The sequence below is a fragment of the Gambusia affinis genome, linkage group LG12 (genome assembly GCF_019740435.1).
Source record: "Gambusia affinis linkage group LG12, SWU_Gaff_1.0, whole genome shotgun sequence".
Taxonomy (NCBI): Eukaryota; Metazoa; Chordata; class Actinopteri; order Cyprinodontiformes; family Poeciliidae; genus Gambusia; species Gambusia affinis.
Genome location: NC_057879.1, coordinates 16926095 through 16951230, shown reverse-complemented (window position 1 = coordinate 16951230; position 25136 = coordinate 16926095). Strand labels below are relative to the sequence as shown.

The window sequence follows — 25136 nt, the reverse complement described above, 5'->3', positions numbered from 1 at the left end:
AGTCACTAATTAAGACAAACTGTTAAAACGGGCTTTGTAAAACTCAACATAATTGTTTCTGTAATATCCAAACGTTCGCTTAAAGATGACCAACGATATTTCAAAAAAGAAAGGCAAGAGTTCAAGCGAAAAAAAGGTGAAAAGAAAAACTAAAAGGAGGGAGACCTACGCTATGTACATCTACAAAGTTCTAAAACAGGTGAGCGAATTGAAAACAACTACACTTGGTCTTTTCCCTGTTTTAAACTGCTTCAACATGTTTTGTTTTACTTGCCTGTAGGTTCATCCGGATACAGGCATTTCTAGCCGTGCCATGAGTATAATGAACTCCTTCGTGAACGACCTGTTCGAGCGAATCGCCACCGAAGCGTCTCGCCTTGCTCAGTACAACAAGCGCTCCACCATCACCAGCAGGGAGGTGCAGACCGCCGTCAGACTGCTGCTGCCCGGGGAACTAGCCAAGCACGCCGTGTCCGAGGGTACCAAGGCGGTGACGAAGTACACCAGCTCCAAGTGAATATTTCAGCTGAAATCTACGTTTTTTGCGTTTGTTTGTCTCCCCCTCCCCCCACACGCCCCGCCAAAGTGATTACCTAAATAAATGCATATAAACTCTCTACATTTTGTTGCATTTGTTCTTTTTTTTTTCTCATTTCTGAAATGGTGCATTTATAATATACGCTAGGTGGCAGCAATGTATATACTGTAATCTGACAAAGCTGCAGTGGAGGCTCACATCGGCTCTGTACGGGAAAATGAAGGCGCTATAGTGGGGAGTTTTTAAAATGCAAATCGCCTAAAACAAATTGTTTAAGTTTTTTTTTTTGTTTTTTTTTTTCAGATAATTTTTCCCCCACTTTAATAGATTTTAAATTATCAATATTTTTTCACATGTTATTGGAAGTAAAGACTAGCTAAAGATTGTATGAGGCCCTTGACAAAGCTACATAAGCTTTTTAAATTTTCCCTTTTTTTATTTTTATTTTCATATTTGGCAGTAACTTGTTTTATGCATAACTTGTGAGCCAACCACACATAATTGTACATTCAATTTAACTGCATCCCTCACTGTTTCTGTTAAAATGCTATCTAAATTTCTTTGGTTTACTTTGTAAAGCACCGTTCACAAAAATATCTAAGAATTATTTTTTCAGTCCAATCATTTTGACAGATTAAAGTTATGAGCTTACCAATTCAGTTCTAGTTAGAATGCAATCAAGTTCACTTAGAAAATTTAATTGTTTTACTTAAATGTTACAAAATAAATGAGCTACAAGGACACTTTCATTTATTGTCTACATCTACTTACCACAGCGTAAAGATCTTCTCTAATTCTCAATTCTGAACACTTCAGATGAACCTCAAAAGTCTTGGACACAGTAGACTGTAATTATTCTATACCTTGACAGTCATGAATCAGATGTGATTAGGTTTGAAATGCCTTCCAAGTGTTTTGTTTGATGCGTGTACAGCTTTTAGTGTGTCTTTTGGGAATTCATTTTCTCTTGGGGCCAACAGACCAGCAGGGCTTAATGTTCATATACTTTGATCCAGCCCTTTAGTTCAGGGCTTTGTCATTTATTTAGTGACAAAACTCAGATTTTTTTTTCTGGGGTCGGAGGTTTACATGTCCAAAATCAAGGCTTCCCATACTGATTAAGTGGTTGCAGCTGATCATGCTGCCGCAGCTTATTTTACAACCTTTTGATTGCTAAACATACCAAATACAAGCTACTTTTTCTAATTGGTGGGGAACTGTCATCCAGTTAGAAATTTTCCATCCTTCCCCTTGTGTTCCTAATCATCAGCTCTTATGAATCTGAAATCAAAGGCAGCACCTGTTTGAGGATGCTCTGAGAGCGCAGCAGCATGAACAGGTGAGGAACCGAACAGGTGGCTGAGGTATCAAAGACTTCAACTGATTCACTGACAGGCAGACAAATGAATTCAACAGTCATTAATGCGAATATGTCTGCAGTATTCTGGAATCTGGAGTTATAACAGACATTTCTCTCAACTGAGAATCACATCCTAGTGACTATATTTTAGGCAAGTATTTGGATTTGTAACCAACTTTACTCTTAGTACTGGGTAAAATCTTTGAATAAAACTCAGAAGTAAAATTTTTTTTTTTCTATTTGAGTACAGCTATAACTGTTTTTATCACAGTGACTTTCATTCTTTGACATTTTGCTGAAATATAAATTTTCTCTAAATTATTTCAGTTTGAGGTGCAATTAGGGAGCATTGTTGCCTTTTAGCAAGACGATCCTGGGTTTGAATCTGAGATTGTTCTATAAGGATTTTCTCTGTCCAGGTGTCAGTTCTATCCAAGTATCACAGCTTCCTTTCATAGTTCAAAACATGACTGTTAGGTTTATTGATCTCTCTAAGTTATCCTTGAGTTTAAGTGTGTGCTCCTGTGTTGACCTGTGATATACTGTTGACCTGTCTGGTCAATAGTATATCAATATCTGCAGTAATAAAGTGCTGGCTATTTAGTATTGGTCACAAAAAGTATTTTCCCCTAATCTGATGAGAAAACACCCCAGTGATTATAAAACTATGGAATGGTTAAAAACATGTGAGTTTGAAATCTTTGATTAAACTAAGAAGCAAAAACATTTGCTTTTCTTTATTGAAGCAGTTTTTATAAACATTTTTCTTCAAATAATCCGAGAGTATCTTTAGATTCAGTTTTTGTAATTGAGAAGTTCAATTCAGTTGTATTAAATGGTTTCTGTCTGACAGCATGCAAATATTTTAAACTGCACAGTGTATTGAAAAACTAAATGCAGAAATACTGAGTTGCTCGACTTTTGAAATCCCTTTTACCTATATAGTTCATATATGTATACTGCCAAAGACCATTATTCAGTTAATAGGATGGCATGTTTACGAGGTAACAGAGGGAATAAAGCAGCATTGATTCCTTGTTATGCATTTTAATCAGGGTTTTAAAAGATGACAGTGAATAGCTACTTGATTACAAGATAATGACAGCAGCGTTTGCACCGGCTCAATCTGCATAAAATGGAGGAACTGATAAAGGTCTCTCTAATTAGGATGCTGTTTACATCAGTCTTTACGTACACCTATTAGACAACACTTATCTGCATCCCACAAAGCCAGGCTCACTACCATAACGCACTTGGGTGTGACTCCCGCCACTGACTGTTATTGTTGAGATAACCCATTTCAGATGTTTCTCAGTTTTCCACCTAATGACATGAAATCTACTGATGTTATCATGAGGGTGATACAGCCTCTGATGGCAGCGACTTTGCCGATGATTATCTTGGCCATTTAGGTTTTGCATCTTGCACCCCTCTCCTGCCCGGCCTAGTTGGTAGTCATTGTCGTCTGCTTTAGGCAGGCTGCTATGAACACATTATGGATGGGTGCATTAGTGAGTGATGCAGAGCTTGGGATGGCTTGCCTTGTTTTCATGTGAGAGTGCATCATTAGAAAATGTTCCACTTGGCAGGGAAGCGCGTATTAACTGCAGCCACAATGAAATGAGGTTGTGATAGATGGTTAAAGTTATAAAGGACTATTAAGTTGAAATATGAACCTTTCAATTGTCATGATGAAACAGAGGGTTATTTGCGTGGTGATCAGCGCATTGAGAGACAATTGGAATCTGCACAGGCCCGATACGATGCATTATAGGCGGAGTGGTCCGAGCTGAAAGAATACAGAAAACGTAATCATGCCTCCATGAGTTTGAAGTTACTGTTCAATTCAATCCTCAATAAATTCACGCAACGTTTTCACCAACATTTCCATCATCATGACAACTGAAGATTCTTTACAAATGGTGCTCTCTGTGTAGGTCCTGTGGTGGATGCTTACAATCAAATGAAATAAACTAGCCTTGATTGTTTATCTGAGAATCTTCTAACAGCAGCAAGTTGCCAAAGCACATGTCAATGTGTCTGTTAAAATAAGAATAATCATAGATGTAAATCAGAAACCAGCTCCTCAAAATGCCAGCAACCAATTAGAGTTGCTCATTATCTATTGTCATGTTTCCATGGTATCCTATGAGTTGTTGCAACACCAGAATGCAAACTTCTAGTGCCTTTTATTTTTCATTTACTGAATGTGATCTAATATATGCAAAAAATGCTGAATTATTCATACCTTTTTCTCACACTTTTTTACATTAATAGCACACATTTATGATTGAATTTGCAGGCATTTCATATGCGTATCATATTGAAATATACATCTTTTATATCTAAAAACCTTGAAAGTTTGATATTAAAATGCATTCAGTTCTCTTTACTCTGAACCCTCCAATAAAATCCAGCGTAATTGACTTTAGAAGTACTTGTAAATGGAGTCCCACTTTGTACAATTTAAACCTTAGTGGAAATACAATTGTTCTGTGACAGGATTAAAAGTTTACTGTATAACATGATTGAGCAAATAGCATAATGAAGACCAAGAAACCCAGCAGAACATTAGATGATCCACAGCTCAGGTAAGAAAATCTATCGACCATCTAACTATTAAAGATGCACTCTACAAATCTGGACTTCATTAAAAAGTGGTAAAAAGAAATCAACAGTAAGTCTTGCTTCAAGTTTACCTCAAGCCATACATGTAACACAGGAAACAAATTTGTAACACAGGTCCAAATTTCACTTTGGGACCTGCATACAAATCACAATGTGTAGGGAAAACTAGCACTACGCACAACTCAGATCACACCATCCCCACTGTGGTACAAGGCGATGGCTGTAAGGACTCTTGTTTCTTGAGCATTTGACGCATGAATAGAGGTTTACTGTCCAGCAGAGCAGCAACCCTAAACATACAGCCAGAACCACTACTGAGTGCCTTAAATCAAAGCAACTATATTTGTTAAAATGGGCAAGTCAAAGTCCAGACAAATTTTTGACAAGGCTTAAAAATTGCTGAAGAAATATGTTATTAATCCAATCTGACTGAGCATGGGCAATTTTGAAAAACAAGGAAAAAAAAAACTGGGAAAATAAATTCATCCTCTATATTTGTACGACTTGTTAGAGAATGTAGGTATGTGGTAAAAGGAGATTCTAGTGGGTCTGGACACAACAATTATGCATATTTTGCTATTATCTTCTTTGTAGTTTTGAAAACAAGGAATCTTTTCCCTTCCAATTGACATTAATGCACTCCTTCATTGTGTGTTATATACAAGTCTGATGAAATAGTTTGAGGTAGAAGTGAGACTTTTCAACTATAATTTGTACTTTTTTCCTTGGCAGTTCAAAATGCAAATTAATTGCTCCCTTCAACACTGAGTTACCCAATAATTCAACACCATCTCAAAGCTCCTCACTGAAAAATCACATGTAAATCATAAAACTAAGAGGCACCTGATGGATAAATGAGCACTTCCGTGCTATTATGGTGTTCGACTCTCTTCGGTTGCTCTGACTCCATCTTAAACTAAGAGCAGATCCAATTGCAAGCCCATTAGCATTTAATATTACTGTAATTACTGTGTACATTTCATTATGTTCTCAGTATATTAAATGGCTGCTCCGTGTGGTGGGAGGGTTGTAGTTTAATCTCTTCCTGTATTAATGTGTGCCACAGTACTCAAAATAGCATTAAGGGCCTCATAATCAGAGGGAACTAATTGCCTATGATTGCATAAATGAAGTGGCTGGCTCTCATCAGAGGCTGCTGTTGATGTCCAGCCTCTCACTGCCCAGGGGACAGAAAGGTGGTTGACCACAGAGCAGAAAAACTTGAAAAGGCACCTACTGGTGGGTAATATTAGGAAACCAAAGATCCAATATGTCCACAGGGGGCTATGAGGGCAGGGGATGCTGCGGCTGTTTTTTTCTTGTCATCAGAGTTGCCTCCGCTTCACAGAGGAGGAAAAAAAAGAAAGATACAAAACATGAATGCCCACCATATGAGAAATGAATTTATCGAAGTGGCTGTCTTTTTCCCCATTAGTAAGTGTTTAGTTCAGCGTTTTAAATAATTGCGTTACCAGGAATGATATTTAAAATACATTTGGGAGTCAATGAGGCAGGAAAGTGCCTACATGTTTTGCTGATGACACCCGGGCCATTTGGAAGACATCAAAGTAGAGAGGAGGTAGCCCAGATGCATATTATAAACTCATTATGTATATCATTTAAAAGGATGTACTCCAGCCGCAAAAACAATATTCCTAGTCTCTCTCTTTGGTAATGTGTGTTTTCAAAGTTGAAACTCTTACTCGTGTTCTGTTTAATGTGGCATCTATTACCAAACTGTAGCATGAAATAAATGATCTTGATTTCCATACAGGAACAGTCATTAAGGTACAGAAGACATGCCGCTATGCCTCTGTGTTTTCAGATGCAAAACAAGGTAAAATCCTCTTCAATTTTCGTGTTCTCCACTTGTGGCGCAATCCTTATTTTCTGTCAATATCTGCTTATATTCCTTCCACAGAGGGGGATAAATGAGTGTGTATGTTTCAATGCATTGTGGATCAAATATAACAGATGGTTGTATAAAAAAATATATATATATATGTTAATAAACCTTTAAATAACTCAAAAGGGATTCTGAGCCAAAATTATGACCGTCTATGCAGCTGCTTGGTAGAGTTTCTATCACTAGAAAATGGTCATTCATCAGTCAAAAGCGATGTTTATCAGATGCCTAGTGAGTAGGCTTAAGAGGCTTAATTATGCACCGTCCCTCTGTCATCAGAACACTACACGTGTGGCAGAGTGACACAGCGGTTGCCAGTCATTCAGCCTAATGTTCTAATGCAGGGAGCCATGTGGATACATAAAATCCATTAGAGCTTTCTGGGAAAAAAAACATATTGAGCAGAAAAAGACATTTTGTAAACTACATGAAGGAGCCTACAAAAGGGCACTCTGATCTAATCTTACACAAACTGTAACGGCAAAAATTATTTCATCATATGTCTGAGTTAGGCATTCATGTATGGTCACCATGTCACACCCCTTAATTCTTCCCATATTATATCACTTTACAAAAAAAATTTGGTAATTTTCTTTCTCTTTTTTTGACAAAACTAATTCTGAAAGGTATTAAGTGAATTTTTATTTAGAACTCAGGAATCAATACCTAGTATATGTATCTTTTATTGCACTTACAACTTCAAGTCTAATCTACTTGACGGACTCACAACTAAAGCACTAAAAAATTTGATGTTGTAAACGCAATAAAAGACGGTATGTCGCTATTTTCTTGCCATATCTACAGACACAGAGTTTTTTTAGTGCAAATCCTTCACTGTAAATTAGCTCAACTTCAGGCATATTGAACAGATGTCATTTGCTTTCATTTAAAATATTCTGTTGTAGCTCTGGGTGTGGGCTTACGGTCATTGCCATGTTGGTGCTGGAAGGTGAACCTCTACCCCTGTCTCAAGCTGTGTAAGTGTCTCTGAGCACCTGCACAGTTTGTGGCAACCACATTGCTGCAGCAATTATTCAAATGGTGGACCAAAAAAAAGACTATCTAATTTTCTTGTGAATGTTTTCTCTTGGTGAGAAAACTTTAACCTATCACTCCATGACCAACTGAAGACAAACAACAGTATGGGTGGTGGCACGTGAAATGTAAAAATAGCCCAACTGGCAGGGAGGGTCTCATATCAAAACAACTCTGTGAACCAACCCTGTGGACAGCCTGCTAGGCAGAAGTGGACTGCAGCCAAAGCACTCAAAGACAAAAACAGATGTGAGGCAGGTCTTTTTGGACACCCTCACTCAGTCCTACATATCTTTAAAAAAAAACAACAGAACTTTTCTTTACAAACTTAGGATGTCCCAAGACAGCTTTGTCTTTTCATCCATGGCTTTGCGTTCTCTCGAACTTGACAAGGACATGCTGGAGAGGCACAACTACAAGACACAGCTTGCTACCCATCACCTCAGCAGCTATATTCTGAAGAAGGAGGCAATGGAAAGAGCACAGAGGAGGTCCACCTTCGCTCGGCGACCAGCCGTCTGCCAAGATGTCGTCATCCACAATGCTTTATATACAGGAGATGTGGAGGCTTTGAAGCGTTTCTTTCCAAGAGGATCCATGGCAAACCTTGTCATAGAGCCTCAGGGAGGGGAGATGCGCTGGATGGCCCAGGGAGAAGGTAAGAGACATTGGTCTTCAGTTGGTCTGATATGGTTTGGTGAAATCATAACAGCTATTCTTTCTAAAGATAATAAGGAACATTGCCAAAATATTGAAAATTTAATTTATTATTTAATTGTTTAAATTGACTTTGGTGTGCAACAAGAAGGATGCCGTCCTGATGCTTGTGTTCAAACACACACTCATGCTACATTTATAGAAGCAAGTCATGAGGCATTATTTATAGACACCATAATGTTCAGCCCACAGTCAGGCCAAACAGTTATTTAAAACATCTCCATGTGACATTCCATGAAATGCTTTTAATTCTTCTTAAAATGATCTAAAGCATCTTAGTTTTCCATTTTTAAAATCCCTTTCTGCATGGCCTTTAGGGAGTTAATTAAAAATAAAGCTGCTTATATGAAATGCACTGTCATTGCTTCCCATGCCATTGCATGGTTGAGGTTCACCAGGTCAACCACAGTATCGTGTAACACCTCCCTGAAATAGCTCTCACTGCACAAACAACCCCCATTAGTGCCCCACACACTAGAAACTAGGCGTCTGGCATATGAATACAATAACACAGTTAGGTTGAATATGGCTTATCTGGCACCTAAAATAAAGTGGAAAAAGCCAAAGAAGTATCGTGAAGATGTTATTGCCACTGCCAAGGCCACGGGTTGCGTTCTCCAGTTCTGGAATTCTCTGCTTGTGGGCGATGCACTGACTATCCTCAGCATTGTGGACGACGATGAGTACAGCAACCTCATTGATGCCATGTATGACACCAGCAACTTAGAAGAGTGGAAGAACTTCAGATTTAACTACAGAGGCCTCAGTAGGTTTTAAAATAACTTCTTTATTTCAAGTTAAATCGGGGTGATTTGGTGGCACTATAATGGGGCATGTCATCGAAAACATTTCAAAAACTTAAACCTGCTGCAACATGTCTGCTGCTTTCTAACAATTCTCCTAATTTTAATACTCTATGGTACCCTAACTCTCATTTTGCATCATAGGACTATGGTCTCTGACTTATGAGCAAGAGCTGACAACGCCACTTCACATCACAGCAGGTCGAGGATTTGTAGACTGCCTGAGTCTCCTGCTTCAACGTGGGGCAAATGTAGACCTGGCTCCTGGAGGCACCACTGCGCTGCACGAGGCCTGTGAAAGCTGCCAGGCAGAGTGCGCCAAATTGCTGCTGATCTATGGAGCGAACGCAAATGCTGTCTCAGAAGATGGGCTGATGCCTCTGCATGTTTGCACAACCTCTGAGTCCTTTGAGTAAGTATGAAAAATTACCATAAAGAGGCAAACAGCATCATTGAAGCAGCTGATGAAAGTTCTCCAAAGTAGTGTCTAAGATCCACATGTGCATTGTGCATTTTCCTTTTGTCTGGAGTAATGAGCAGGTTTCCTTTTTTTAAAAACTTAAACTGCAAAACTTCAAGGGTGCTTTATAAAAAGGACGGTAAGTAAATGGAGAGAATAACATATCCACAGTCAAATATGGTGGTGGCAGCATCATGCTGTGAAAAAACTTTTTCTTAGATGCACCCTTTTTGTCAAGGTGACTTCAATTCAAATATGTATACGTTTCACACACCTATCAGTTTTGACCAAAAGATTTGCCTTTGCTACAAAGCTGAAGATGATGAGGGGTTAAATATTTCAACTTCAAGGCTAAATTCATAGTAAAAGAATTGCTTTGCAAAATAAAATGAATGTTTTCAAAGAGCCAAGGGGAAATCTAGAACTAAGTTTCACTTAAAACATGTGGAATCATAATGAAATGATTGTAAAAATAATAAAAATTTTCCTCAAAATCCAAAAAACTTTTGCTAAGCAAAGAAACAACATTATTATAATCTAAGGTGTTGAATAATTATACTGCTTACAAAGTTGTTCACTGAGGTACTAGTTTGAGACTGAGAACAGTTCAGCTTATGACAGCTTTTTTTCTTTTTTTTATTGTGAAATTAATTTAATTGAGCACATTAGGAACATAATAGATTGTGTTAATGAAGGGCCACTTAAGCTCATCTGCAGTGATGTGACTGTTAGTGTATTTCAGATCATTTTAAAGAAAGTTTGGAATCCAGTGATCTAATTTATCTTGCTTTCTGTTATTCTGTTGGCAGATGTGCCAAGTATCTCCTTCAGTATGGTGCCACAATTAACGGCTGCACTCTAGATGAAGATGATGCTCCGTTACACATCGCAGCCAGGCACGGCCTCCACGACCACATTGAGCTCTACCTGTCCCACGGAGCGTCTGTAGACAAACAGAACGATGAAGGTCTCACACCTCTGAACGTAGCCTGTGCACATCCTCAGGAGATCAAGGATCTCGGACGTTACTTGAAGGTGTGCCAAATGCTGCTGGATGCGGGTGCTGACGTCCACACTAAGGATCAGGACAAGCACACTCCTTTACACATGGCCTGTAAGAATGCCAATCCAGACATAGTGGATCTGTTGCTTGCTAAGGGGAGCTCTGTTAACAATATGGACTATGGAGGAGAAGCTCCCATGCATAACATCCTGAAGGTGGTTTGCTACAAGGTCTCCCATCATCCTGAGAGGATTGTCCGTGCTCTGCTCAACCATGGCTCCATTCGAGTCTGGCCTGGTGCTCTCCCTTTGGTAAGAAACAGCTACAAGCATCTGTGAATTAGAATATTATCAAAAGTTATATTTTCAATAGTTACGTATTTTTTTTATTGTTTATGTTATGTTGATACATGGCATCATTTCTTCAAATCATTTATTTCTATTTTGATGATAACTGTTTAAAACCAATGAAATCCCAGAAATCAGTTTTTAGGATATTTAAATACTATATCAGTGTGTGAATGTGTGAGTAAATAGGAAATTGACTGAATGTAGTGTGAAGTAATGTTGGGTCCTCCAGACTTGATAAAGAACTGTACAAGTACAGGCCATTTACCATTTACCTTTCATATGAGACCAACTTAACAAATATTCTAAACATAGAGGCAAAGTCTTATGTTGTGGGAGTGTAATAACCAATCATGAAAAAAAAAGTGCACATATTCCTGTTAGTACTGCAGAATTGCAGGGACTGTAAAGCACAACCCACTTAAGAATTGTATGGAAATTCACAAGGCATGGACAGCTGATACAGATGTATCCAAGTTGTTTGAGGTCCAGCATGACCTCAAACAATCTGTATGATGTTGTCATAGTTAGTGATATTTAGCTAGTCATGTCATCTGCTGGTGTTGATCCACAATGTTTTATCAAGACCATGGTCACCACAGCCATCTACCATGTATTTTTAGAACACTTCATACTTCCTTCTGCTGGCAAGCTTTATGAAGATGTTGATTTTATTTTCTAGCACAATACAGGACATATGTTTCAATGGACTGACCTTTCTGGATTAAAAAAAAAACAATACTTTTTTATTGGCCTTATGAACATTTTCTCAGAAACTGAATCCTGGGATTTCATTAGCTGCGTCTTTGTGTTGAATTTAGTGAGATGTGTCTTTACAATAACAAAAATATTACTGAACAATGAGGTCCAGATTCATTCTTATAGTAATGTATAATAATTTAGCAAGCCAGCAAACTGTGCACAAATAATCAATACACATATGTAACACCTAAAGCGTGACTTTTGAAACTCACTGCAGACAATCACAAGATCACATTCAAATCATTACCATTTTATGCCACAACACAAAGTGTGGCACTCTCTGCGGGAAACAGACTACAACTATCAGTGAACCCACGTGCACTAGACAAAATGCCTGGTTCCTAATTAGGCAAGTGTTAATAGGAGATTAATTAGCACTAATTGCATAATTTCCAGTTAAACCCCTGGAGGGAAGACCAATCTGTTCATTTCACAAGTGTTTAATTACTTTATTTCTTCAGTTCTACAGTCACAGAGCTCACTCATGAACTTAAATCATTGTACAAATCCTATCGTTCTGCTTTTAGAGCTTTATTGTGGTTTTTTTAAGGTTTTGAAGCACTGCTCACAATCTCCGCACACTATCGAGGTTCTCCTGAATGCCTATAGTCACCTGAAAGTCACAGACACATGGGTTGAGTCTGTGCCTGAAGATGCATTTAAGGCAAGTTGTTCTGGTTATTAATTTCATAGCACAAAACTTTGTGTTTTTACTCTATTAATAAATGTTTTGTCTCTTTACATTGTGTTATTTAGCTGTTTTAGTACTTGCACACCCAAAGCATCTGATAATGATTCACAGCATGACCAAAGATAATATTTTCAAAGCGCTTCGCATGTTTGTTACATTATCTTACCAAAGAGGCTTTTGATTTAATTTAATTCAGCTTATCCTCATGATGCCAATTCACAACATATGTCTTCTTGAGGCACATTACAGGAAAATAGTTCAAATCCAAACATACACTCAAAGTTAATTCCATGCATTCCAATTTGTTCCTAGTCATCAAACAGTGCAGTCAAGCTCAGACTTTTATTATTTGTTATTTTAAATAACTCTTTAATGGCAAATAAATAAATGCTTCATTTTATCAATGTAGCCATTTTGATTTGTGTTCATTTGTGTTTTCCTATATTTAGGAGCACAAAGACTTCTATGAGTCCATCTTCTCCTTAGCAATGACTCCTCGGTCCCTGCAGCACTTGGCGCGCTGCAGAATCAGGAGCTTTTTGGAGGGCCGAGTTCACAAAGTGGTCCCAAAGCTTAATCTGCCCACCTTCATTAAGGACTACCTACTCCTGGAGTGCAGAGGATATGTACACTGAAAGAATGTTGTATTAGTAAGAGTGGTGGGTGCAGCTAGATGGTTTGTCTGTTTAACTTTTAAATTAAGTTTTATTGACTCACAACTAGATAATGACAGCTTGTTCCGGAGGAAGCAGCTGCTGCTTGTTTTTTTTTTTGCAATCACTTTTAATCCAGATCAACTGCTTCAGCATATCGACTGGGGATTTTCCACCACAAGAGGGAGCTATAGACTATAATTGGTCAAGCAAGAGATGGATTTCTTATTTTTTGTTTTATATTTTTGCTAATTTAAATGTATTTATTAATTTACATATACAGATAAAAAGAATATCTTGTTTGTGATTTTATACACCATACCCAGAATTTATGGCCTGTACACTACGGATTTCCATAAATATTTGTATTAGTACGGTTTCTGACAGTAATAGGAGATTAGGGAAATTTAAGTCAATATTAGACTTACAATAAAATAAACTAATTCCATAATGACCACTGAATCTGCTTATTTGCCTGTACACTACGGATTTCCATAAATATTTGTATTAGTACGGTTTCTGACAGTAATAGGAGATTAGGGAAATTTAAGTCAATATTAGACTTACAATAAAATAAACTAATTCCATAATGACCACTGAATCTGCTTATTTGATTGACTTTTTTTTCTTTATAGGATGTCAGTTTTTTAAAGTATTTTTTGTCTTTACATTGTCTTCAAATTAGATATCTCTGTTCCATAATGCAGAATTATATTTGTGCAAAAAGCACTAAACCAGGATATAGGACGTTAACTGTAAAAGAAAATAAGTATAATGTCCAATTAAAAGCTTATAGACGGACGGACGGACGGATATCTATCTATCTATCTATCTATCTATCTATCTATCTATCTATCTATCTATCTATCTATCTATCTATCTATCTATCTATCTATCTATCTATCTATCCATATCCATCCTATCCATCCTATCCTATCCTATCCATCCATCCATCCTATCCATCCATCCATCTATCTATCTATCCATCTATCTATCTATCCATCTATCTATCTATCCATCTATCTATCTATCCATCTATCTATCCATCTATCTATCTATCCATCTATCTATCTATCCATCTATCTATCCATCTATCTATCTATCCATCTATCTATCTATCTATCTATCTATCTATCTATCTATCTATCTATCTATCTATCTATCTATCTATCTATCTATCTATCTATCTATCTATCTATCTATCTATCTATCTATCTATCTATCTATCTATCTATCTATCTATCTATCTATCTATCCTATCTATCTATCTATCTATCTATCTATCTATCTATCTATCTATCCATCTATCTATCTATCTATCTATCTATCTATCTATCTATCTATCTATCTATCTATCTATCTATCTATCTATCTATCTATCTATCTATCTATCTATCTATCTATCTATCTATCTATCTATCTATCTATCTATCTATCTTTATATATATCTATCTATCTATCTATCTATCTATCTATCTATCTATCTATCCATTCATCTATCTATCTATCTATCTATCTATCTATCTATCTATCTATCTATCTATCTATCTATCTATCTATCTATCTATCTATCTATCTATCTATCTATCTATCTATCTATCTATCTATCTATCTATCTATCTATCTATCTATCTATCTATCTATCTATTTGGATCTAGATAGATAGACAGATTTTCAGGAATCTATCAATTGTTCCAGGAATGAACGGGACTAGTGGAGGTCTCCTGTGCTTGTCTGATTTATATTTTTTTTTTCTGACGTCACAAAAACAAAGCAGTGTGTTTGAGGGATTGTCTAAAATTACATTTACATAGCCTATATGTAAGGTATTGTGAATCAACCAATCAGAAGCTTACAAAGCCATGAGATTATGATGTGGGCTTTCACCATATTGACTGAAGGAATCTTAGTGTATGCATATTCTGATGTTAAAGGAAATAAAACACTACCTACAACATAATTTGTCTGATTATTTGGGAATTTAGCAAAACTAAATAATTTTGGTAAAACAAACTGACCTAAAAGAAGATCAATTTAAGCTCACTTTTAAAGGTTGTGTTTTTAAACTGATATACGCAGATATGTTTATCTGAGTCACGTTGTTAGATCATTTAGACAACGTTTTGGTCACCAGGAAGCAGGCAACGCATTAAAAGTAGGTGTTATGAGTACATTAAATATATTGTATTAAGAACTTTGATTAAAAATATGCAACCTTTATATATTAAATTTGGATGTGTTTTTCAAATGTTGATGATAATCTGTCACAGAACCAGGTGAAAAATGTTTCTATCTTGAATGATGCATGAAGAGTCCAGTGACAGGCTGCAACCTCAGTGCACAAAGGAGTATTTTAGGAGATCCTTCTGCCCAGCAGGTGTTAAACTTGATCTAACCACCATCAGTCCCAACAAACTCAAAAAATGTTTCCCTACTATTTCCACTGCTCTTTTTTTTTTTTGCATGCTTTTCTCATTAAAAAAATCTCCCAGACTTTTCACAGCCCTGTTATTTGCAATTTTGTTTTGTAGAAAGGTTGTTGTCTTTTGACACATGCACACTTTCTTACATTTTAAAAAATAACTTCAGTTGTACATTCATTGGATCAGAGTATGACATTTTTGATTTTGCACAGTATTTAAGCTGAACTTATGTCCTTACTGGGCAGCATATTATTCTTTATTTTATTTTTTACATATTCTTATATTTTATTTGTGAATCTACATGCCTCGATTAGGTGTCACTTTGCTGCTGTTACACCAGAATATTCCCATTGGAAAATAAATTGTATTTCTATTTCTAATAACAATCAATCATTTTCCTTTATAAGCTGTGCTTATAAAGTTTTATAAGCACAGCTTATAAAACTTTAAGCACAGTTTTATAAGCTGTGCTTAAATAAAATTTTATTATCAGGTCGTTATTGACCAGAAATAATAATTTAGAAATCTCCTTATTTTATAATAACAACTGAAAGTGGCTATTTAAGTAAAATAAAATAGAAACTCGCTCATTTTTGTGCATATTAGATTGGTGCAACAAATGTAATATGCAAAAATAACCAAAAGAGAAAAAAAACTACACTAAAACAAAGGTGAGGTTCTTCTCAAATGGTTTCAATGGATCAAAGAGAGGTACTGCTTAAGTCACTTGCAATTATAAGAATTAGCCTGGCCTGGCCCTCAGCAGCTAATCAGAGTCGGTGCTGATATGTTTATGTCCTTATGCAATCAGACGACCAGTTGGAGAGCCCGGGCACCCAGGACTCAATAGGGCTAATCATCATCAGCTTCCATTGCCATTTAAAGCGTGAGATGATCTGCGATTAAACCCGTGCTTAAACCAAAGAGAGGAGGGATTTTATTTCCCCCTTTTTTGTCATTCCGCCATGTGCATCTCTTTGGAGACAAATTACTCTCACCAGAGAAGCGCAAAGGAAAATGTCTGCATTGTTTAGGCTTTGAAAAGAACATTAAAATTCTCATAATATTCAGTTCAAACAACCCTGGTTTGACTTTGGCCGGCGTGCCCCCGCGTCCACGCTGTAGTTGACCTCGCATAAGTGTCTTTTACTTGGATCTAATTTCGCACAGAGCACCTCTCTCCGGGGAACAATTGTTGCAGGGCACTTCTTTTTCTCTTGAAGCCGAGAGCATTGTGTTTTTTAAGAGAAACATCTGCCTCTCCTCCCTCCAGCCTCTATGATGCCCCAATCTTCCCAAAAAAAAAAAAAAAAAAAAACCGAGAAAAAACCCGCGTTGTTTTGACGCTGTCCCTTGCATCTAGAGTAATTACTTATCATCAATCAAAATTAATAATAGCTGATTGGGTTGGTGTGGTCAACGATTATAGAAGGGGAAGGGCTGGAGCAGTCTCTCACACCGTTTCGCAGTCAATGGTGAACCTGGCAAATAAAGAAGAAAAAAGTGGTGGTGGTGGTGGTGGTTAGGGGGGGTGCGGCTCTTCTATTTGGTCTCCACTGGGAAACTACCGCCTCTCAAGACGGCCAAAAAGTCAGAGGCTGAATAAGGAAATGAAGCGTAATTTGAGGAAGATGGATGAGTCCCCAGGGAAACACCCCCCCTTTTCACTCCTCTTGTATTGCAGATGATAACCAATGCGCTCTCGTCCTCTCTTTCTGCGCGCACTCACACGGTGCGCATCGGAGAGGGCTTGGGGAAGGAGGAGTCGCAGAAAGGTGGGGGAGAGGGTAGATAGAAAGATAGAGAGAGCGTGTGTTTATGTCTCAGTGTGTAACGAATAAGAGGGGGGAACGGTGTCGCCTCGGCCCCGGCTGACAGAAGCATAAAACGAGCGCAGATATCAGGAGAAACAGGGATGACAACACACCAGCAGAGGATCTACTTTCACTTCACTCTGTGGTTAGACTGAAAGTTTTGTCCGTCGCAGAGGAGAGGACATTTGTTGTGAAGTTTCTCCCCCCCCTAACAAAGAAAACCATGCAGCGACCGGGCGGTCAAGGGACGGCGTTTTCCATCGACTCCTTGATTGGAACCCCTCAACCCAGACCGGGACACCTTCTCTACACCGGCTACCCTATGTTCATGCCCTACAGACCTCTGGTTATCCCGCAAGCTTTATCCCACTCCCCTCTCTCTTCTGGCATACCTCCTCTTGCGCCCTTGGCTTCCTTTGCGGGGCGACTCACCAACACTTTCTGCGCCAGCTTGGGACAGGGGGTTCCGTCAATGGTTGCTCTCACCACGACCATGCCGAGTTTCTCGGACCCTCCGGACAGCTTCTATCCGCCGCAGGAGCTGCCCGGTGCTCGTTTGAGCGCAGCCGATCCCGGATCGAGGAGGCAGGAAAGTCCGCACTCTGACGAGCTGCACAGCCGGGACAAGGGTTCAGAGCTGCTGAACTTTTCTGAAACTTTTCAAACAATATCAGGTTAGCTGGAATCCTCTTCTTTGTGACATAAAATGGTATTCAAAACCCATCAGATTCAGTCTTTGTAAAAGTTAATAATGCGCTTAAAAGGTGACGAAGAAGCAGTAGATTGGTCATATATCTAACGTTAATGAAGCAAATTGTGTGGACATATAAAACTTTTATATTTGTTATATATATATATATATATATATATATATATATATATATATATATATATATCTATATATATATATATATATATATATATATATATATATATATATATATATATATATATATATATAAAGAAAAATAGATATAGGCCTGAGTTAAACACCTTTCCAAGCTGCTCTTTGGAAGAATTCTAGACACTAAATGTCCAATAAAATTTGAAAGATAAGTATAAATAAAAATAATTATACATGTAATTCCATTTTAATTAAACACAGTATTAAAATATTATCAATAATTTTTTTAAGTTGCCAAAATGTTACTCATCTGATGAAGTTTGCTCAGTGTATGCACACTAAACTATTTTCTTATTGCAAATGATCTGAACTAAAATTTAACTGAATCTGATTCTGTCCGTATTATTTGAAAGTATTATTTTTATTATTATTTTTGTGTTTTATACGATTGGATATGAATTTGATCAGTTTATCTTGGAGGATGATTTGAAATTTAATTTATTGTAAACTAGCTAAACACAACTTAAACTGAATTGAAATAAGCATTAATACTTATGCAATATTGGTATAATTCCCTTTTTTTACTTTCCAATTGTATAAAGTGATATTATTTACAATATATAGTGAGAAGTAGAAAAAAATATTAAACAATAGCAAAAAAAAGAAAAAAGAGAGAGTTAAGAGGAAAAAAGAGAGAGGGAGAACATTCTCACATGGGAAAGAAAAAATAAGTTTTCTGTTCTGTCAGGGCTCCTCGATAGATGTGCAGATGGTGGCTATACATAAACATAAGGGACAACTGTAACATATGGTCTGGCCAAAAGGGTTGACGATAAAGAAGGACATAACCAAAAATAGTAGAATAACAGATGAACAATAACAGACTTCTTGATAAATCCTTAATTTTGCAATTTTATGGCTTTATAATCGACCACATAAAAAAATAAAAAATACAAGTGGACTGATTTAACGTGTAGCGAAATAACTGTATAGGCTTTATTCATATATTTTTGTTCTTTTTCAGGTGAGACCAAACTGTACAGTTCAGACGAAGAGAAGCTGGACCTAAAATCAGCGGACGCAGTTTGCAGCGACAGAGACGACAGCTCCGCGGACAGCGAGAACGAAAGTTTCTCGGACGGGAACAACTGCGGCGGCCTGTCCCAAAAGGGCAAGCTGAAAGGCGGCTCACAGGAGGCGTCCCTCCCGAGCGGCGGCTCGGCGGGGAAGAGCCGTAGGAGACGAACAGCTTTTACCAGCGAGCAGCTACTGGAACTGGAAAAGGAATTTCACTGTAAAAAGTACCTGTCTCTGACCGAGCGCTCGCAGATCGCACATGCGCTCAAGCTAAGCGAGGTGCAGGTGAAGATCTGGTTTCAGAACCGCAGGGCCAAGTGGAAACGGATCAAGGCCGGCAACGTCAACAACCGCTCGGGAGAGCCGGTGAGGAACCCCAAAATCGTCGTTCCAATCCCGGTGCACGTCAACAGGTTCGCCGTGAGGAGTCAGCATCAACAGATAGAGCAGGGGACCAGACCGTGAACTTTCGCTGCCTCTCAGCATTCACACTTGATCAGAACAGACTCTTCGAGTGACTCTATGTTTGAACGCATGAAGAACAAATAGGAGGATTCAGTTATTTTGTCTGAGAGGTGAGGCTGGGGAGGATCTGCCCTGAATCAGATAAATTATACCTTTTTATTTATTGTCCTGTGAATATGTAAATATAAAGGGTACAAACTGGCACTAAGAGATGCGACTGTAAATATTTTCTAAGTATTTATATGTAGGGCCCGAAACGTTCTGTTGATTATGTGCATGTCCTCATTTGATGGGGGAAAAAAAAGAAAGTCCCGAATTTTTTTTGTTTTGTTTTGTGTTTAGTACAATTTGTTGACCACATTTGCATGTTTAACTGGACACGTTTTACATCTTTTTGGCAGGTGCAGGAAGCACCATGGAGATTTATTTGTGGGGGCAAAAAGAAAAAAAAACACTGTAAGGAGGTGATATCGAGCGAAAAAGGGACGACTGTAAAATATAATTGATCTAATAAATTGCTTTATACGAATTACTGGAATCCATATTGAATCACTTTTTTTTTATAAAACAGATCCACGATGTGAGCTACTTACTTTATGATTGTAAAACAAAAAATCAAAAATTTTAAATGGGACCTGCAATGTATGGGTGAAAAAAACGACCATCAAAGTGTTATTAATTATTATTATTATTATTATTATTATTATTATTATTATTATTATTATTATTATTATTATTATTATTATTATTATTTGCTTATATTCAACTGGTCTAAATATCTGCAATTATTATTTATACATATACAGGCTTTTAAAGGGTGACAGGTTTAAGTGCTGATCACTAATTTCTCAGTGGCTGTTTTTTATTTGATTAGCAAACTCACAAAGATCATTTTTAATCTTCTAAAGTTTCAAATGATTTTTTTTTTTTACAGAGGCATATTTACCTGGAGTATAGATGAGTGTTTTTTAAGTAGCTGCAGTGATTGATTTCTTTTTAGGAAGCCATGTTGGTGGACTGATGGATCTTCATTAGGGAAGAGCGCATCCGGCACACTGTGAACTTCTCCATCAGTTACATTTGCACCCACAGTAACACACCTTTTTACAGCAAATTGTTTTTTTAATAATATCTCAAAAAGTGTATATTAGCCACCAGAGCTTCAAATGGTCGTTAAAATCCTATTGTGAACATGAAACTGTTGGGTTTTTTTTTTTTATTAAGATTATGCTTTATTTATAATCCAGCTGTTTTATGAAGATTTGAAACGCACTGAAATGTTCAGAAATGTAGGCAATTATTAGACTACATAAGTGTAAAAAAACTGCATGGAGTTTAAGTACCACAAAAAATATTGTATTGAATATAAATAAACAAGAAAAAAAATCACTTTACAAATAAGACCAATGCCTGTTATTATGGTGAAAAGTTACATTTTACCTCCACGTCTTTCTCCTTTAGAAGTAACAACAAAACATAGATATAAATATAGAATATAAATATTCCAGAAAAATATGTAAAGAATGTAATTAGTCTACACAATGCAGCCATTGAGTAACAATTTGTTGCTAAAAACATATGACCATACATTATTACATAAAGCAGAAAAACAGCTATTTACAGAGACTTTTTGCGCCAGCGTCCAGTTTACCTGAAAAAATTAATTCTAGAAAAGCTAAGCCTTTAATAACACTTCACTTCACTTTAATCATGAAGCAGGTTATATAAAAAAAAGTTTCATCAAAGATATTTTCAAAGTGATCGTCTCTGTTTTAAATGAGTGAGGAAAGTGTGATTTAATTTTTTTTCCTCTCTTTGAGCCTTAGTACTCTAGCCATCTTAAAATATAGTGTGACCTCAGAGCATAAACAGGCCTTTGTTGACCTGGGTAAAGTTTATTTCACCGTCCACCTCATACATCAAGACTGTGACACTTGGATGGGGATTCAAGGAGTGATGAGCAAGTGGGAAGTTTTGTTATGGTACAAGAGCTGACTAATATAGCCGATCAATTCCACGGTAGTGTGCCAGAGTGCAGCTGCTATTTCGAGGTGATGATGAGGAGCAGTGACAAAACTCACCCTTTGACTTCAAGTTGGTAATTTTCAAGGTGCTGTGAGGAAAAGAGGCTGCATTTATAAGTTGTTTTGTTCCTCCCCGTTAAATGAACTATGCTGATTCTTTCAGAGAGGTACCAAGCTCTTCTTTTAAAGCTGGAGAAGTGGCTCTCAAATTGAATTATCAGCTCCTTCCACGTGTAACTATTTCCTCATCCCCACCTGCAGCGAGAGGGAAAGGACAGTGAGGGACCTCATTACTGGCCGGTGGAGTTGGCGTTGAGTGCTTGATGCTGACTGGAGGCCTGACTTCTTAGGAGAGTCCGGGCGGTTGTGGATACAGTGATGTATGGGCAGATGCATCAAATCGCACAAGATAAACAAGCGATGAGTTTCATCAGGGCCATCATAGCTTTAATTTGGCTGCCTAATGAGTCAGATCTAGTGGCGGAGATAAGAGTTGTCAGAGGCCTGGCTCTAATGAATTTCTTGCCACTTGTAATCAAGGTTGCCTGTCTGAGGGGGGATGATTAATGGAACCCTGGAGGATTCCCTCGGCCCTCAGCCTTCATTACATCTAATGCATTCTCAGGCAAATTAACAGCAAAATGCAGGCAAAAGCCAACAGGGAAAGGGGGGAAAGGGAAGAGAAGGAAGTTGTTGAGAACAGAGTGTTTTGGTTTTTTTTTTTTATACAAGACAAAAGATTTCAATGGGGATGTGGTGAGGAAGATGGTGAGGTGAAGGAGTTAGACTGTTAGGATGGCAGAGATGGACTAAAATGTTCACATTAGTGAGACGGTATTCAGATTAGTGTGGAGGTGTGGGTTTAAATGAGTCAGAAAGGGCAGAGTTTAACATAAATTCAGTGGTCAAACTTGATAGAGCTGAAATTGATGGTTGCAAAACCAGATGAAGACGTAACAGGATGAGAAGCTGCTTATGAGGCTCTGCTAGCTTAGCTGCCCAAAGACCACTTTAAATATCCCAGGAACAAATGATAAATGAAAAAGATGCAAAGGACACTGTTGCAAGAAAGTATTTGACCACATTTTGTTTTTTGTCATGTTCTACAACACAAAGTTATATCAGCCAAAAATAACCTGAGTAAACAGTGTGGCTACTGCCAGACCTATAGAATCAAACAAGACCTCTGTGAAAAAACAAGGATCACATCCCGATTTAAAGAAGTTCAATAATAGAAGAGAAACCGATTTGATATATATTAGTATGAAAAATGTAATAAAGGCATTTCAGAAGCTTTTGAACTCCAGCAAACCACAAGAGCCACAAACAGTAAAATCACAGAACAGTGGTGAAACATCTGAGGGGCCAAAATTACTCTAAGAACTCACAAAGTCACAAAAAGTACAAAGGCAGAACAATATCTAAAGTACAGCAGGCCTCATCCTGCCTCAGTTAAGGTCAAGATTAAATAATACGAAAGCACCTGGGATTAATAAAGGCATCATTGGTAGAGTTAAAAACCCCATGTCACTGCATGCAACATCTTAACTAGTAGCTATGTGAACAAAAACAACCACGACTATTTTCTTGTTCCTAATTAACAAATTCATCCAGGATTTCTTTCAGTAATGGTCAGTTTTGTGAACAAAACATTAAAACTAAATTCTAGATTAATCTGAACTGCATAGAAACTGGAGGTTAATGTGGCAAATATAAAATATTTTGGTAAGCAACAAACACCTATGGTCACACCTTGACACAACGTGGATTGAGCATGTCATTAACAGCCTGCTAAAGTGGTCTGGTGCAAAGCAGCTTGGAGGTGTTATGGAAATATGGATTTAATGTTTGCAAATATGGTCTCATCAGGTCTTTGTGTACCCATCCATCAGCCACAGACCCACCTCTGCAATCTCTGAGGCAATTTGTCTGAGAAGAGGTGGGCGGCAGAGAGCCCTCCTCACTGTTTAGCGGGGCCCTGATGAAATATCAAAACACACAGCAGCGCAAGCAAGTGAGTGCTCCAGTCTTGCCACAACAAACTGAAGTGTCCAGGGTCTGTCATGATGGGAAGCATGGTCATGAATTATATCACAAATGTTTGTATCAGGAAGTTTGAATTATTCAAGTGCTCAGTGTGAGCAAGACATTTAAATTTGGACCTTGTAGACCTGGCTTTAACTCCTAAATTTGATGTTGTTACTAAACACTTGATTTTGTTTCATTTTGGCAAACATAACAATTAAAGTGTGTCTTTTGTATGAATTAACGCATTTATGCAGCAAGAAATTTAAGTGATCAGCTTGTGACTCTTATGAGGTGTCAGGGAAGGTCAGCACCTGTCTGCTGGTCTGCGTTACAGGATCTGGTGTCTCATTTTTCTATTGACAATATGAAGGTTTTATTTTTATTTTTTGGAGTTAAGTCAAATGCTGTGATGCACTAGTAATGAATCCTGCCTCACTCCAGGACCCTGCAAAGACAAGTTAGTATTCAGAATGGATAAACATAAAGATTTAGGCCTGACCAGTTTGATGGTCTGTCAAACATAATGATACAATGGTCATTAAAGTAGGTGTTTGTACTTTTGGGAATGTGAGAAGGTACCAAGTAAAATGAAACTGACTCCCGACACAGTCCATCTCCCCACAAACTAGGCTTTTACCTTCCACTGAACTTTCCATTAATATGCATGGTTTCCAGAACTCTGAATATCAAGCTTCTTTAGCAACAAACTTTTGTAGTTCACCATCTTTGTGGTGGGTGTTAATGACTGTCTGTAGTCAAATGTCAAGTCGGCAGTTTTCAAAATGATTGTGTAGGCCACAACTTTTAAAAATGGAAAAGGCTTTTATATGCGTCCTATGTAATCTTCTAATTTTCTGAGATACTACCCTAAACATCTAATCTGCATCAGGTTTTGTGTTTGTTACAATATAACAAACACAATAATTGTGTTGTATGAACTTCCTTTTTCAAACAACTTACTGAAATAATGTACTTTTTCTGAGACCCTAATTTATGAAGATGCACCTGTACTACTGGATGTGTAATTGAGCCTAATGATGCTGATATTGAGGAAATTCCTTTTCTTGGCCTCAAATCAAGACTCCACAGTGTTAGGCTAGCACAGAGGCAGGAAAAAGACAAACTGAGGCGATGAGCAGGTGATAAAAGACAAACAAAGCCGGCCAACAGAGTGGAAGAGGATAAAGATATGCTGAGACAAGATTAGCAGGAAATAAGAACTGGATTAGTGGGAGGTCGACTTCTCTTAACAGTAGGTTCTTTGGGTTTTCCCTAAGGTGTTTTGGTGCCTGACACTAAGCTTGGCTCTTTATCTTAATCCTCTTTCAGCGACTCTCGGGGGTCCTGCAGGAAGGAAGTGAGGAGGTTACGTTATGTGACCGAAGACAAGGTTGGGTGAGCTCTTTCAGTGTGACGAAACAATATAGGAAAGAGAAAGACATGAAATAGAACATATTAATAAAATAAAAGTCTTACCTTATGTTTAACTCATCTGCACGTACAGTTCCATTTCTAAGTTTACATTTTTAGTGTTCCAGATCTTCCAGTATAAGCTAAG

General features: G+C 37.6%; 3 protein-coding genes across 4 annotated transcripts; all 3 read left to right on the top strand.

Moving 5' to 3' along the window:
* Nucleotides 1–619, top strand: zgc:92591 (uncharacterized protein LOC436997 homolog). Its single transcript, XM_044134977.1, has 2 exons — nt 1–199; nt 281–619. The coding sequence occupies exons 1-2, from the start codon at nt 86–88 to the stop codon at nt 515–517; spliced, it is 351 nt and encodes a 116-aa protein (XP_043990912.1). The 5' UTR covers nt 1–85; the 3' UTR covers nt 518–619.
* A 7052-nt stretch (nt 620–7671) lies between these two features.
* On the top strand, nt 7672–13370 carry asb10 (ankyrin repeat and SOCS box containing 10). Of its 2 annotated transcripts, none has more exons than XM_044134200.1 (5): nt 7672–8125; nt 9132–9399; nt 10257–10761; nt 12110–12223; nt 12700–13370. In XM_044134200.1, exons 1-5 carry the CDS (start codon nt 7801–7803, stop codon nt 12883–12885), a joined length of 1398 nt encoding a protein of 465 aa, XP_043990135.1. In that variant the 5' UTR covers nt 7672–7800; the 3' UTR covers nt 12886–13370. The 2 variants fall into 2 exon arrangements, with proteins under 2 accessions (XP_043990135.1, XP_043990136.1); XM_044134201.1 differs by lacking the exon at nt 7672–8125 and adding an exon at nt 8665–8950.
* A 3688-nt stretch (nt 13371–17058) lies between these two features.
* On the top strand, nt 17059–20055 carry gbx1 (gastrulation brain homeobox 1). The gene is made up of 2 exons (XM_044134236.1): nt 17059–17814; nt 19009–20055. Exons 1-2 carry the CDS (start codon nt 17364–17366, stop codon nt 19524–19526), a joined length of 969 nt encoding a protein of 322 aa, XP_043990171.1. The 5' UTR covers nt 17059–17363; the 3' UTR covers nt 19527–20055.
* The last annotated feature ends 5081 nt before the right edge of the window (nt 20056–25136 follow it).

Bases quoted from the DNA above. Each gene is read 5' to 3' on its own strand.
- asb10 (XM_044134200.1), top strand. From the start codon at position 7,801: ATGTCCCAAGACAGCTTTGTCTTTTCATCCATGGCTTTGCGTTCTCTC. The intron at 9,400-10,256 runs GTAAGTATGAAA...TTCTGTTGGCAG, and splicing joins ACAACCTCTGAGTCCTTTGA to ATGTGCCAAGTATCTCCTTC. The intron at 12,224-12,699 runs GCAAGTTGTTCT...TCCTATATTTAG, and splicing joins TGCCTGAAGATGCATTTAAG to GAGCACAAAGACTTCTATGA.
- zgc:92591 (XM_044134977.1), top strand. From the start codon at position 86: ATGACCAACGATATTTCAAAAAAGAAAGGCAAGAGTTCAAGCGAAAAA. The intron at 200-280 runs GTGAGCGAATTG...ACTTGCCTGTAG, and splicing joins TCTACAAAGTTCTAAAACAG to GTTCATCCGGATACAGGCAT.
- gbx1 (XM_044134236.1), top strand. From the start codon at position 17,364: ATGCAGCGACCGGGCGGTCAAGGGACGGCGTTTTCCATCGACTCCTTG. The intron at 17,815-19,008 runs GTTAGCTGGAAT...GTTCTTTTTCAG, and splicing joins AACTTTTCAAACAATATCAG to GTGAGACCAAACTGTACAGT.